Genomic DNA, 14,815 nt, shown 5'->3' with positions numbered 1-14,815 from the left:
ACAGTATGGAGGAATTTTGCTATCAGTTGTTCGCAACAATCATGCCTGCAACCCATAGAGTATGTATATCTATAGGGTGAGCATAGTCTACTGGGCATGTTCTCAATATCAAACCGGGCTAGTCACGTGGTTTTGGACGTTGCTACTTGTCTGCGATTTGTGGGAATAGTCGAACGTCAATAATACACACTTTCGTCTTGTTCTATATACCTTTCTGCACGTTTGAGTTTTAGTAACAGCTATGGTGCAGTATTGTCGTTGTTACGGATGGAAAGAGAAACGTGAAAGGAGGACAAGTTACTTTTCATAGCTATTGTAACAAATGTATAACTGCAAATGTTAAATTGATATGAGGCACTTCATATGTTGAAAAATATCTAGACTCAGAATTACAAAGTCTTGTAGAGATAACATCTGCTATTTTATGGCCATATGTTCACGAGACAAGTCCTGGATAAATTTGCAGGTGTGTTTAAGTAAATTACCAGTCGCATACATATAGGTGTTGTGCTCATATGGAGACAAAATTTATGCGACAGGCTGATTAAGTTCCTCATATTTATGCAGGTTCTCAAACCATTGTGTGTATGTAAGTACATCTGCATGAGATAGTTTCGTATACAGTGTCACTGTAACGTAATTAATTACGACAGAGATTCCACAATTTGAATCTGTGCAACAGAGAACGTAAAAAAATATTGTTGGCTGTCACTTCTTATACTGTTGGCGAAAAAACGTAAATGGAGTGGAATCTGAGGTATAATACTATGGCGAAAAAGCACAATAACATTGCTCTTCATATCTTTAAGAAAACTTCAGTTCCTGTATCAAATTGTTACGATGTCTGTAAAAAGCGTATGTAACGTTTCATGGTACTTCCGAAGATGGTCTATCTGTAGTAGCGAAGTAATAACATTCAAAATACTCTAAGCGCAATACAGGCTAGCCGTCCCAAAATCGCCTGAGTTGACCGGCAAGGAGATGTTGCGGACATAATACTCGTTCTGTGCATCTGAACGCTCAAGCCATAGACAGGTATTTATACTCTATGCTCCGACCCTAGGAGATCCGAGTTCGAAGCAGGAGATTCTTTGAACGCACCCATCCCAAAGCTCTTGTGTCAGACTGCTGTGTCGTGAACGAGAACAAACAAAACTGTATTACCGCGAACTAGCGCTGTCGTTGGCACACGCAAGGACTGTACTTCGCGCAGCCGCTAACAGAGGGCGCGCGAATCGCAAGGCGCTAGTGTAGGCAGCAGTTGGCGCTTAGTTCGACTTGGCCGCTCTCGCGAGCATCACCAACTGCTCGCCCACCGGGCAGCGACGGCTATCAACGGCGGTTCTTCTGCTGACGACAAAACCCATCTCGGAACTGGTGATGCGACTTAGAACTCCGTGCTCGACGTGAAGTGGTCCTTTCTTTTCCTTTGCCTCAGTACATAGGTCACCATGTGTTTGTCGAGTAATAATTGCGTGGTAAGGCAATGCCGACCGCGGGTACCGAATTCGCTGCGCTTACTGTCAGTTCTTACGTGTTTACTGGTATTCGTTGGATACTCTTCTGCCTTCAATGTTGACACCGAGCACATGGTGCGCTTCCGCGGAAGTCGCGGTTCCATGTTCGGATTCACCGTCGCCGAGCACCAAGACATCCAAGGCAACGCGTAAGTAAATTTACCACTAGACAGCTTGTGAGTAGATCGTAAGACCGGCCTCCATTGTGTTTACGATCACAGATCATGTTTATTCACCTTTTGCGCACTTTGTGAAAACGATACCATCACCTCGCAGAGGGAAACTTAAACAATCAGCTGTTTGTGACAGACGTGACTCTTAGCAAAAGCGGACAGAACTTTACATTTCATATCGTCGAGTGCACAGTCGAATTCTGTAACGATGTTAATACAAACTGTGCAATGTTTCCATGATCTTAAATGAGAATACCTAAGTCAATTCGCTTCCTGTCAGTTACCACAAATTACGACTAACACAAATAATTTCTCGTCTAAATACACTTTTTTTCTCGAAACATGGGGAAAATGAATAGAGATACGTAGGTAACTAACCATCTAGTTGACGCGAAAAACTGTACCGGTTTCGTTTTCATTATGCAAGCGATTTTTTTTAAATAAATGTACCATCATCCAGTTATTACTCTAGTAAACAAGAACACAGTGATATTGTAAATACTGTGGGCGGATTATTGTTTCTACAAAGGCACTTAGCACGCTGGCATAATCTTTGACAAGGTCCACTTAATGTACCGTGAAATACATTCCTAAGATTGTAGTGTAATATGTGACAATTACATGCATACTTCATTATGTTCGCTATGTGCCTAAGATAATAAGGGAGTGACAACTACAATTTCGCGTGAACAAGGAAAAATTGTTATACACTTATAAGTCTAAAATGAAATAAGCGTTGTTAATAGATACTGTGTTGCAGATGTTTCGAGGAAAACAATTTTTTTAGCGCAACACGATTTTTTTTAGCTGTTCACTCACATTTATGAGTGTATCTCATTTGGAATTGTTCGCGTGTCTTATCGTTTTTTACACCTCCGGCAACATAATGTATGTGAGAAATGCTAGGCTACTCGTGGTTCGGGGAAGAAGTTAAACTGTGGGTCGCGTGTTAACTAGCTAGACGAGGCAGTTCTTTTAAGTCCGTTGGTCACAGATATGCAGAACGCAGAATAGTGCTTTTATAAAGCGGAAGGTCGGATAAGAGATCAACTGCTTATAGTTACTGGAATGCTGATAACATTACCAATAGTGCCTATTGTGGGCGTTTTCAGGAGACAAGGCATGCGAAGGCTTTTGAATCATGGCGCGACCAGTATGTTTTTGTTTACAAACTGAGGTGGTTCAAGAAATTATACCTCGCGATAACCTTCATGTGGCTTTGTCAAATACAATGCCAACAAGAAAGTAGCGAAAATATTTTCAAAATTACACAGCACATTGGGTTGCTGAAGACAAACAAATTTACCTTTTTCTTTTTTTTTGTGGATTGAGATCCTCTAATAATGAAAGTTGTTAGTACTGTTTACGCCAAGTATTCAGGATGAGGACAACTATTTGAATAACCCATTCTCTGTTTATATAAATGACACATGTGCAAATGATACAGCAGTGTTATTTATAGTTGAACTCTTCACGAAAGATTCCTTCCAGTCTTCACACTGTTACAAAGCTGCCTGAGTTTTGATACGGTACAGCTGAACACAATCTAAAGAATTTCCGAGCTAAGACGGGCGGTAGCCACTAATTATCGTCGTAATTTGATGACTGATCCTGCAGCACAGGTGCGCCCCTACCGTGTACTACATTCTCTGTTTACATCAAGACGTCAGGCGAGTGGCGAGCACGGAGCATTCAGCGCACGCGCAGAAACACCTTTCCCTCGATCACTGTGAGCAAGTCCTTACGAACGTTCACTGTGTTGGCAATCGCAAGCTCGCAGCAGATTTCAGCTTTTGCTCTGCTAAGAATGGCCGAAAGCAGGTCTTTTAAGACATAACGTTACGAGCAGAGCGGCAGTTATACCAACTTCGAATTAGGGTAACAGAATTACCTGTTTTTTACGTAGCAGTTTAGTGTCATAGAGTTTGTTTAAATATTAAGATAAGCCCATGTTGAGGTCTAGCAAATAGTTTCTTTGACAAATGCAAGCTATTCAGCTGCTAAACTGGAGCAGCAAGGATGGATCTAAAGATGGACTGTATTTAGTCCGAAACCGGTAATAGCTGAAGAACCTTTAATATTCGAGATTATTAAATAAAAAAGTTGTTTGTACAATTACGAGATGAAAATACCAATGTTTTGACAACAGAATTTTAGTGCAACTTTGTAATGAGTTAGAGACTGCTGATGCGCAGGAAATCATCCCAAGTTACGTCATACTGTTTTTAGGAATTATCTCCTGAACAATTTTCTGGAGTGTCTTTTGTGCTGCAACTTTCTATGTCTGCAAGCTAAAACATGAAGTGTGATATATAATCGTATTCGATAGTGTCCGCCAAATAGTTACTATTTACAGATTATTCTGCGTTTGTGTGAAAGAGTTCCTATCCCAGCCTCCACATCTGGTACTGGGCAATATAAAGCGATGATGTTAGACTGTGACTTGCTGTGCCAAGATGCAAAGCAGCCCACAATGCTGAAGGCCAGAGCCAGGTAGAAAAAGAAAACTGCGGTACAAGATGATGTGGTTATCTGCTCGTAATTGTGACACGTCTGTATTTCTCTCAGAAATAATCTCAGACGCTAGACCCTTCAACGACATCATATTTTCCCCACAAATGACCTGGTGAGCGTGGTTGCGTAAAAATACTAGTTTATTCTTACAGTAAAGTAGGAATATCAACCAGCCATTGTTGATAATGTTATTTATTAATAACATATTACGCCGTTAATTGTTTATAAACGACAGGTTCCGCGTCAGACGGCTCTTCACGTTACGCCGTTCTTGCGATTTCGGATGCTTTTCGTGATGACGTAAGTTCGTTGCTTAGTTTGGTGGTGACCTATAGGACAAAAAAGAGTAAGAAAAGGGACTACTTAAGTGTAACTGAACCTAAAAGGAATAAATACAACGTAAACAATTTCCTAAGATAAAAGCTTTGTTAGTTTTGTGTCACCTACATTGAAAATTCGGCGTTTATTTAGCAATGTTGATTGGTTTTGAACGATTTACTTTAGCACTGAGAAACTATTAAGCGTGCTGCACAGAATTAAACGTCCAAGCTTTGTACACAATACAGCGTATACATTTTCCAGAAACGGTCGTAATGCACGATTTCGAATATGCTTACAACGACATCTGGAAAAATCAAACATTTGCGCCTCTGCGTGGTCGAATAAATTTTTGCTTTGAGCTTAACGCAGTTGCTATTCCTTGTTTCTTGACTATAATGTTTCTTTCCTTTGTGACAGTCTATTCAACAGGGCATCACAGCTGCTTTGCCAATGACTACAGCCTGATGCTAATGGTATAAATAACAAGTTGCGGGCATGATATAAATAAAATTTCCTTATTTTCAAGTGTTTTGACGATTCCATCCCTTTCGAAACTGATTTTGCACCATGATCCTTGCCCGCATATCGTGGTCGTGCGGTAGCGTTCTCGCTTCCCGGCGGGGTCAGGGATTTTCTCTGCCTCGTGATGGCTGGGTGTTGTGTGCTGTCCTTCGGTTAGTAAGGTTTAAGTAGTTCTAAGTTCTAGGGGACTTATGACCACAGCAGTTGAGTCCCATAGTGCTCAGAGCCATTTGAACCATGATCCTTGGCCTCGATTTCCTTCTAAAACGGAAGTGCAGTGACCTTAACATGAATTATTTCAAAGTGACCCCAGCCTTGTGTAGCGTACCGAAGATAGTGGCAATCTGTGCGGCATGGAATCTGGCCACTTGGTGAAACTTCCTGTGGAGAATCAATGTAACTGTCGCCCAACTGATCTGGTATTGAAACGGACAGGTTAACTAAATGGACCCTTTTTGCCAAAAGATCTCCCAGAGCGATTTTATTCTAGGGAATGATGTACCCAGTCACTTTACTTGGATATATTATCATGATATTTGTCGTTGTAGGGTGGTGAAGGAGCTACAGTTCATTCTGCTTGGCAAAATTGACCGTAATTCTTGTACTGATTTCTTCCCGTCCCTTCATCAACAACACAAAATACGACAGGATTCCATTTCGCAACATTATTTTTTTTTATACCGAGAATTCAGATATTGCTCGAATACGGCCCATGTGGAACGCAGCTTTCCCTGTTCCTCCAGGATATCCAGCTGGCAGGAAGTGAAGGCGGCCAGAGGTCTCTACTTGCTCCGCAAATTCCACAAAGCATTCGCACTGTGGCCTAGTGTACAAAACACAAGGTAACGGAATGTGAGACAAGTTTAGGACTTCCTCACATCGTTCTGAGAGAAATTGTGAGACGTAAAAGTAACGCCGGGGATACCGCAAGGGTGCGTTATGACTACATGAATGAGGCATAACATCAGAACTTCTGCGATGCCGTTTGCGGACGATGCTTCCATGTACAGGAGCTGCGAAATGCTAAAAGATTGTAGCGAAATGCATGAACACCTGCAGAGTATAGATGTTTTCCGTAGTTTCCTTAAGTAACTGCAGGTAAATGCCACGGCTGACTAAGTGTTTATTCTTGTCAGCCTACATCTGAAAAAATGGCAGTGCCCCTATATATGAATTATATTTCCTACTCCTAATCTTTAATACCATAGTATGTCTGTCATTCTAAAAGTGATCCACGAATGAATGTAAATACTACTACTACTTCCACTGTCGTTGATGAAGGGAATGGAAGCTGAACATAATGTAGCGTACTGTTCACAAATAGACGAAAGATGTAGTATTGACTCTTTACACAACTGGTGATCAGTCACTGGAAACGGCAACAACCGTAAAATGTCTAGGATTATCCATTCGAAGTGAACTAAAATGGAACGATCAAACTAGTAATGGGGAAGGTAGACACACCACACCGAGATTCATAGGACGAATACCGAGGAAAAAATAATTTATTACGAAGAAAAAATGGCTCTGAGCACTATGGGACTTAACATCTGAGGTCATCAGTCCCCTAAAACTTAGAACTACTAAAACCTAACTAACCTAAGGACATCACACACATCCATGCCCGAGGCAGGATTCGAACCTGCGACCGTAGCGGTCGCGCGGTTCCAGACTGTAACACCTAGAACCGCTCGGCCACTCCGGCCAGCTCATAACGAAGAAGGTAACTTACAAACATTTGCCCCACCAATTCTTGAGAACTGGCCCTCAATCCGACATTCTCACTAGTTGGCATTAACGACACGTTTTGTCCCTAGTTCGCTTAGCAGGCGTGAGAGCGTCAAGGAGGTGGTCATCAAACTCCTGTACAGATTCTGCAAGAGAGGCGTTGTGCAATGTGGAAAGGGCTACATGTAAAATTCCGAGAATGTAAGCTCCAAGTGGGCTCGGGGAACGTATTACTCCCTTCCACACAAAAGACGACAAAATATGACGAATCAGAGATCATACGTAGGCTTTCCGACAGTCATTCCTTCCGAATATTTCACTAACGAAACAGGAGAGTGGAGTAACGATAGTGACACCCGAAGTATCGTACGTTGCACACCTCGATATGGTTTGCGGGGTGTAAATGTAGTGTAGGAATAAATCGTTACCAAAGAGATGGCTAAACGTGCACTGGTGCTTTCTCTACCGGCAACCCCACGAACTCTAGGTTCAATCACGTTTTGTCGTTAGTATCGTTATTGAATACTGACAGAACATCGACAGCAGTTTCACTCCTTTTAGGTGGATTGGTCACATCCAAGCGGTATAGAAGTCCCTCATCAGTTGCAGGATTCGCTACCATTTCGAAAACGTTCTCGCCCTTTCACTTGGGATAACACTAAACGCAGGCAGATGGGGATCACAGAAATTCCGTCCCGTGGAGGGAGGGATGGCGACAGGAAGGGCATTTGGCCCCCCTGTGCCACTGACAATGCCAAATCCAGTAAAGATCCAATAGATATATGGATAAACGTCAGAAATAAAAAATAACAATGATCCTTTACAACTATTTATCTGCGACACGTTGTACACCACAGGCCATTAAAATTGCTACACCAAGAAGATGACGTGCTACAGACGCGAAATTTAACCGGCAGGAAGAAGATGCTGTGATATGCAAATGATTAGCTTTTCAGAGCATTCACACAAGGTTGGCGCCGGTGGCGACACCTACAACGTGCTGACATGAGGGAAGCTTCCAACCGATTTCTCATACACAAACAGCAGTTGACCGGCATTGCCTGGTGAAACGTGTAGTGATGCCTCGTGTAACGAGGAGAAATGCGTACCATCACGTTTCCGAATTTGATAAAGGTCGGATTGTAGCCTATCGCGATTGCGTTTTATCGTATCGCGACATTGCTGCTCGCGTTGGTCGAGATCCAATGACTGTTAGCAGAATATGGAATAGGTGTGTTCATGAGGGTAATACGGAAGGCCGTGCTGGATCCCAACGGCCTCGTATCACTAGCAATCGAGATGACAGGCATCTTATCCGCATGGCTGTAACGGATCGTGCAGCCACGTCTCGATCCTTGAGTCGACAGATGGGGAGGTTTGCAAGACAACAACCATCTGCACGAGCAGTTCCACGACGTTTGCAGCAGCATGGGCTATCAGATCGGAGACCATGGCTGCGGTTACCCTTGACGCTGCATCACAGACAGGAGCGTCTGCGATGGTGTACTCCGACGAACCTGGGTGCACGAATGGCAAAACGTCATTTTTTCGGATGAATCCAGGTTCTGTTTACAGCATCATGATGGTCGTATCCGTGTTGGCGACATCGCGGTGGACGCACATTGGAAGCGTGTATTCGTTATTTCCATACTGGCGTATCACCCGGCGTGATGGTATGGGGTGCCATTGGTTACACGTCTCTGTCACCTCTTGTTCGCATTTACGGCACTTTCAACAGTGGACGTTACATTTCTGACGTGTTTCGACCCGTGGCTCTACCCTTCATTCGATTCCAGCGAAACCGCACATTTCAGCAGCATAAAGCACGACCGCATGTTGTAGGTCCTGTACGGGCCTTACTGGATACAGAAAATGTTCGACTGCTGCCCTGGCCAGCACATTCTCCAGATCTCTCATCAATGGTGGCCGAGCAACTGCCTCGTCACAATACGCCAGTCACTACTCTTGATGAACTGTGGTATCGTGTTGAAGCTGCATGGGCAGCTGTACCTGTACACGCCATCCAAGCTCTGTTTGACTCAATGCCCAGGCGTATCAAGGCCGTTATTACGGTCAGAGGCGGTTGTTCTGGGTACTGATTTCTCTTGATCTATGCACCCAAATTGCGTGAAAATGTAATCACATGTCAGTTCTAGTATAATATATTAGTCCAATGAATACCCGTTTATCATCTGCATTTCTTCTTGGTGTAGCAATTTTAATGGCCTGTAGTGTATTTGTCTATGGTGCACCAATCTTAGGTACCCTGCATTTCGCTGCATACTTCCGGCGTTGCGGCCACCGTACAGAGAAGCCATCGTCCTAGGACAGCCTGACATAGCTTCCTGCATCCACCATTCTTTTATATACGAGGGGCGTTCAATGAGTAATGTAACAAATTTTTTTCTGAAAACAAGTTGGTTTTATTCAGGATTCCTACACACCATATTATTTCCCACTCTTTTGGCTACAAACCCCTAGTTTTCATCATCATTTCCGTTCAATGAGACAGTGTAACGCTGGGAGGCCCTGTATGCCCGTATGGCACCACTCTACTGGTCGACGTCGGAGCCAACGTCTTGCTGCATCAGTAACCTCCCCACCACCCACGTACTGCTTCCCGCGGAGTGCATCCTTCATTGGGCCAAATAGATCGAAGTCGGAAGGTGCGAGATCCAGGCTGTAGGGTGGATGACAAATAACAGTCTCACGAAGTTTTGCGAGCTCTTCTCTGGTGCGCAGACATGCAAGGCCTTGCGTTGTAATGGTGAAGGAGAAATTCGTTTGCATTTTTGTAGCAACGAACACGTTTAAGTAGATATTTCAATTTTCTGAGGTTATCACATTACGCTTTCGAGTTGATTGTTACATAATGAAGGAGGACATCCAACAGAATAACTCCTTCAGTCTCTAGATATCGGCTCCCAGGTTGATGCCATATTTCTCGACTTGCGAAAGGCGTTCGACTCAGGTCCGCACTGTCGCTTGCTACAAAAAGTGCGCGCTTACGTTCTATCTGATGACATATGCGGTTGGATAGAAAGTTTTCGAACAGACAGGGAGCAGTATGTCGTCCTGAACGGGGTGACTCCAACAGAAACAAGCGTAACTTCAGGTGTGCCCCAGGGCAACGTAATAGGTCCTCTGCTTTTTACGATATACATAAACGATCTGGTTGACGGTATTGACAGCGGCATTAGACTGTTTGCCGGTGATGCTGTAGTCTACAGGAAAGTAGTACCACACGATAGTTGAGAACAAATCAATGAGGATTTGCAGAAAATAAATGCGTGGTGTATTGACTGGCAGTTATCTCTCAATATTAGTACATGTAACCTACTCCGTATAACAAGGCGAAAATCCCCATTAATGTATGAGTATAAAATAAATGCCCAGTCTTTGGAAGCGGTAACATCCGTCAAGTATCTCGGTGTCCCTATTCGAAATGATCTCAAATGGAACGATCAGATTATACTAGTAACGAGTAAGACGAACTCTAGATTGTGGTTTATTGGTAGAATCCTGAAGCGATGCAGTCCTTCAACAAAGGAAATAGCTTACAATACGTTAGTTCGTCCAGTCTTGGAGTATTGTTCGTCTGTATAGGACCCTTACCAGTTGGGTCTGATTCAAGAGATTGAGAAGGTCCAAAGAAGAGCGGCAAGATTCGTGACTGGTACATGTAGCCAGCGCGAGAGCGTTACAGATCTCATGGAAAGTTTGAAGTGTGACACACTTGCAGACAGACGGCGCGCTAAACAGAAGGGGCTGCTCACTAAATTCCGAAATCCGATCTTCGCCGAGGATGTAGAGCATATATTATTACCACCAACTTTCAAATCGCGGAATGATCACCATTCAAAGATAAGCGAAATTAGAACTCGTAATGAGGCGTTCAGACAGTCGTTTTTCCCTCGCGCGATCCGCGAGTGGAACAGAGGGGGAGGAAATATGACTTTGGCGCGAATTGTGCCCTCCGCCACTCACTGCTTGGTGGCTAGCGGAGTATATATGCAGATGCAGATCAGATGACCGTCGCAATAACCTTACCGGCTGAAGGCGTGGTTGTAAATTCTTTCTTCGGACTAAAGGCGGTGCGGAGCATGGATGGCCGTTTTGTTCCCACTTTGGTGTAATGAACCTATGTTTCATCGCTCGTGACGATGTTCGACAAAACATTGTCACAATCAGCCTCGCAATGCGCGAGCAAAATGGTTCAAATGGCTCTGAGCACTATGGGACTTAACAGCTATGGTCATCAGTCCCCTAGAACTTAGAACTACTTAAACCTAACTAACCTAAGGACAGCACCCAACACCCAGTCATCACGAGGCAGAGAAAATACCTGACCCCGCCGGGAATCGAACCCGGGAGCCCGGGCGTGGGAAACGAGAACGCTACCGCACGACCACGAGCTGCGGACAATGCGCGAGCAATTCCGCACAGATTGTCCTTCGTTGCTCTTTATAGTCTTTCGTTACGCGGCGAGGAACCCTGCGGGCACACGTTTTTGTATACCCTAAGTGGTGGACGAGTGTGTGAGCACTACCAACAAAGACGTTCAATTGAGCAGTGATGTGTTTAATTGTGATCCATCCGTCACCTCGAACGAGTGTCCGCACGTTCCAACATTGCAGAATCACTGCTGTTTGCTGCCGGCCGGCATGCGGGAAATAGGACAGGTTTTCGCGACCGTGGTGCCATGAAGATAGGCGCCTCGCCCGACATAAACGCCTGTAGAATGTCATGATTAGTGACTGCGCTACAACACATCACGTTTGCTTGTGGTTACAAGTGAGATGTTAAGACCTATCCTTCGAAGTTCTGAATGCAATGTTGATCCAGGATTCGATTAAGCTCGTATTTTTCTAAGCGACGGTGCGGAGCTATATGGAACGCCTTCCGGCAATATAAGAACACCACTTCAACCTCGGCGTCATCATCTACGGCCCTCTGGACTTCATCAACTAACAGAGTGAGCTGAACATTAGATCGCTGTTCACGGAATCCAGGTTGATTTTTTAATTTTTTTTTCGTTTTTTTTTAGGTTTGGTAACCCATGAAGATACCATATAAATTCTTCTTTATTTGAATGGTCTACTAGTTTCGGCTAACAATCTAGCCATCTTCAGATCTAAGATATAAGATAGATTTTGTGTCATGTTGGTACATACAACAGCTTACAGAACTGCACGCAATGGTGAAACAGGGTTCAAGAGAATATTGTTTGCAGTTCTGTAATGTGTTGTATGTGACTAACATGAGGAAAGATCTGTTTTATGTCTTAGATCTGAAGATCGCTAGATTGTTAACCGACACCAGTAATCCAATCAAATAAAGAATATTTTATATGTCGTCTTTACTTCATAGGTTTTCAATCCATAACATAAATAAAAAGTTTACAGTAGATCGCATATCTCCTAGTTGACATTGTCAACATATTTGATCTAGGGTGATCGCTGTAAACGTGATTTTCATTAACCACAAACGGTACGCGATAGTAAAACGTGTTCCACAATCCTACAACAGATTGTCGCCTGTGATTTAGATCTACAATTATGATCATCTGTACGAAAACCCTCCTTGAAAACATCTACATGTACATAGATACTCCGCAAGCCAACGTACGATGCATGGCGGAGGGTACAGGATACCACTACTTGTCACTTCTTTTCCTGTTCCACTCGGCAACAGAGCGAGGAAAACACGACTGTCTGTATGCCTCCGTATAAGCCTTAATTTCTCGTATCTTAAATTTGTGGTCCTTACGTGCATTGTATGTTGGCGGCAGCACAATCGTTCGGCAGTCAGCTTCAAATACCTTCTCTAAATTTTCTCAACAGTATTTCTCGAAAAAAAAAAGTCTCCTTCCCTCCAGGGGTTGCCATTTGAGTTCCTGAAGCATCTCTTACATGTTGTTCGAACCTACCGGTAACAAATCTAGCAGCCCGCCTCTGAATTGCTTCGATGTCTTCTTTTAATCCGACCTGCTACAGGTCTCAAATACTCGAGCAGTACTCAAGAGTAGGGCGCACCAGCGTCCTATATGCGGTCACCTTTACAGATGAACCACTCTTTCCCAAAATTCTGCCGGCCGGTGTGGTCGAGCGGTTTAGGCGCTTCAGTCTGGAACCGCGCGACCACTACGGTCGCAGGTTCGAATCCTGCCTCGGGCATGGTTGTGTGTGATGTCCTTAGGTTAGTTAGGTTTAAGTAGTTCTAAATTCTAGGGGACTGATGACATCAGATGTTAAGTCCCATAGTGCTCAGAGCCATTTGGACCATTTGGACCCAAAATTCTCCGAATAAACCACAGACGATCATTCACATTCCCTACCACTGATCTCAAATACTCGCTCCACCTCATATCGCTTTGAACGTTATGCCCAATATTTAAACAGTAATGATCTGCGCTTTTTCCTAATCGCAGGAAACACTTCGCTGCTCCAGCGGCCTGTGGTAAACTGCTGCTAGACTAGAAGCAGATTCACATACAAACGTTTCTGCAAAGAACAGGCACACGAGAAGAAATCGGCCTCAGTTCAGCGCATATTTTAAAAAAAAATGGTTCAAATGGCTCTGAGCACTATGGGACTTAACAGCTGTGGTCATCAGTCCCCTAGAACTTAGAACTACTTTAACCTAAGGACATCTCACACATCCATGCCCGAGGCAGGATTCGAACCTGCGACCGTAGCAGTCGCGCGGTTCCGGACTGCGCGCCCAGAACCACGAGACCACCGCGGCCGGCGCATATTTAAAAGTTATTTCGTTCTATATCAGTGGGAGCAATAATAATCGCTTCAGTTAACGTACCCTTCAAATTGCAATAGAGAGTGTATCAAAATGAATCATCCGATTAAAAAAAAATTATAACTGTTATGTTATTTGAAATATGTGCGTGAACAACGTACTGTTGGAAAGAGTAACTCTCGAGTTTTCCCGCTAGGTGGCAACAGTGTGCGCCCTCTTCCGTTCTAGAAAAATGGTGTCGGGACAACATAAAGCGTTTTATGTTCAACGTTTTGCGCGAAGCGGGTCAGTGATAACTGTTCAGCGTGACTTTCGTACTGGATATGGTGTGCATCCTTCTATAGCACAAAGCAATTGACGATGGCAGGAACAATTCCGAGAAACAGGTTTTTTGTGTAAAGGCAAACTGCCGGGCCATCCCCGAGTGTCTGACACACGTCGGACGCATCCGCCACTGTTTCACAAGGGGTTCGCAGAAATCCGTTCGCCGTGCAGCTCGACAGCTCAGCACGCCCCCGATGTCCGCCTGGCATGCGTTGCGTCGACGTCTACACATGAAACCATACAAAATTCAGCTACTGCAAGCTCCTCGTGAAGGTGACAAACAACGTGTGGAGTTCTGTACCTTCGTTCTTGGCAAGATGGAGAATGACAGTTTTCTTCCACGTTTAGTGTTTAGCGACGATGCAACATTACATTTCAATGGAAAGGTGAACCGCCATAATGTGAGAATATGGAGTACGGAACAACCGTACGAAGTTTTGCAACATGAAAGGGACTCTCAAAAATTTAATGTGTTTTGTGTAGTCTCACGGGAAACGACGTATGGTCCATTTTTCTTTACCGAGAACACTGTTACAGGAAGCACATATCTCGATGTCCTTGAGAACTTTCTTTTCCCACAGTTGGAGATTGATTCGAACGACTTCATTTACCAACAAGATGGGGCACCGCCACACTGGCATCTGGAAGGGGGAATTTTTAAATTAAAGGATTACTTAACGATGGATCGGTCGTATTGGAGTAAATCATTCAGCCTTATATTACTGGTCTCCAAGGTTACCGGACCTGACTGTATGTGATTATTTCTTGTGGGGGTTTATAAAAGACTCAGTTTATGTGCCTCCGTTACCAACACCAATGAATGAACTGAGACACCGCATAACAGCAGCTGTGGAAGCTGCAACTCAAGACATGCACGCTGCGGTGTGGGAACAAATTGAATACAGCATTGACATGTGGCGTGCTCCTCAATCGGGGCATACTGAACACCTATGAAAAGGTAGG

At 44.0% G+C, this 14,815-nt stretch overlaps 1 protein-coding gene across 1 annotated transcript in view; it reads left to right on the top strand.

Moving 5' to 3' along the window:
• Positions 1–1,268: 1,268 nt before the first annotated feature.
• LOC126175631 (integrin alpha-PS2-like) overlaps positions 1,269–14,815 on the top strand; it is a 402,904-nt gene continuing 389,357 nt past the window's right edge. Inside the window, exon 1 of the mRNA XM_049922517.1 lies at positions 1,269–1,666. Within this exon, the coding sequence (XP_049778474.1) occupies positions 1,452–1,666 (215 nt within the window). The 5' untranslated portion in view covers positions 1,269–1,451. The remainder of the gene's footprint in view (positions 1,667–14,815) is intronic.

Source organism: Schistocerca cancellata, chromosome 3, assembly GCF_023864275.1.
Source record: "Schistocerca cancellata isolate TAMUIC-IGC-003103 chromosome 3, iqSchCanc2.1, whole genome shotgun sequence".
NCBI lineage: Eukaryota > Metazoa > Arthropoda > Insecta > Orthoptera > Acrididae > Schistocerca > Schistocerca cancellata.
Note: the sequence above shows the minus strand (reverse complement) of the source record. Positions and strands in the feature narration are given on the sequence as shown.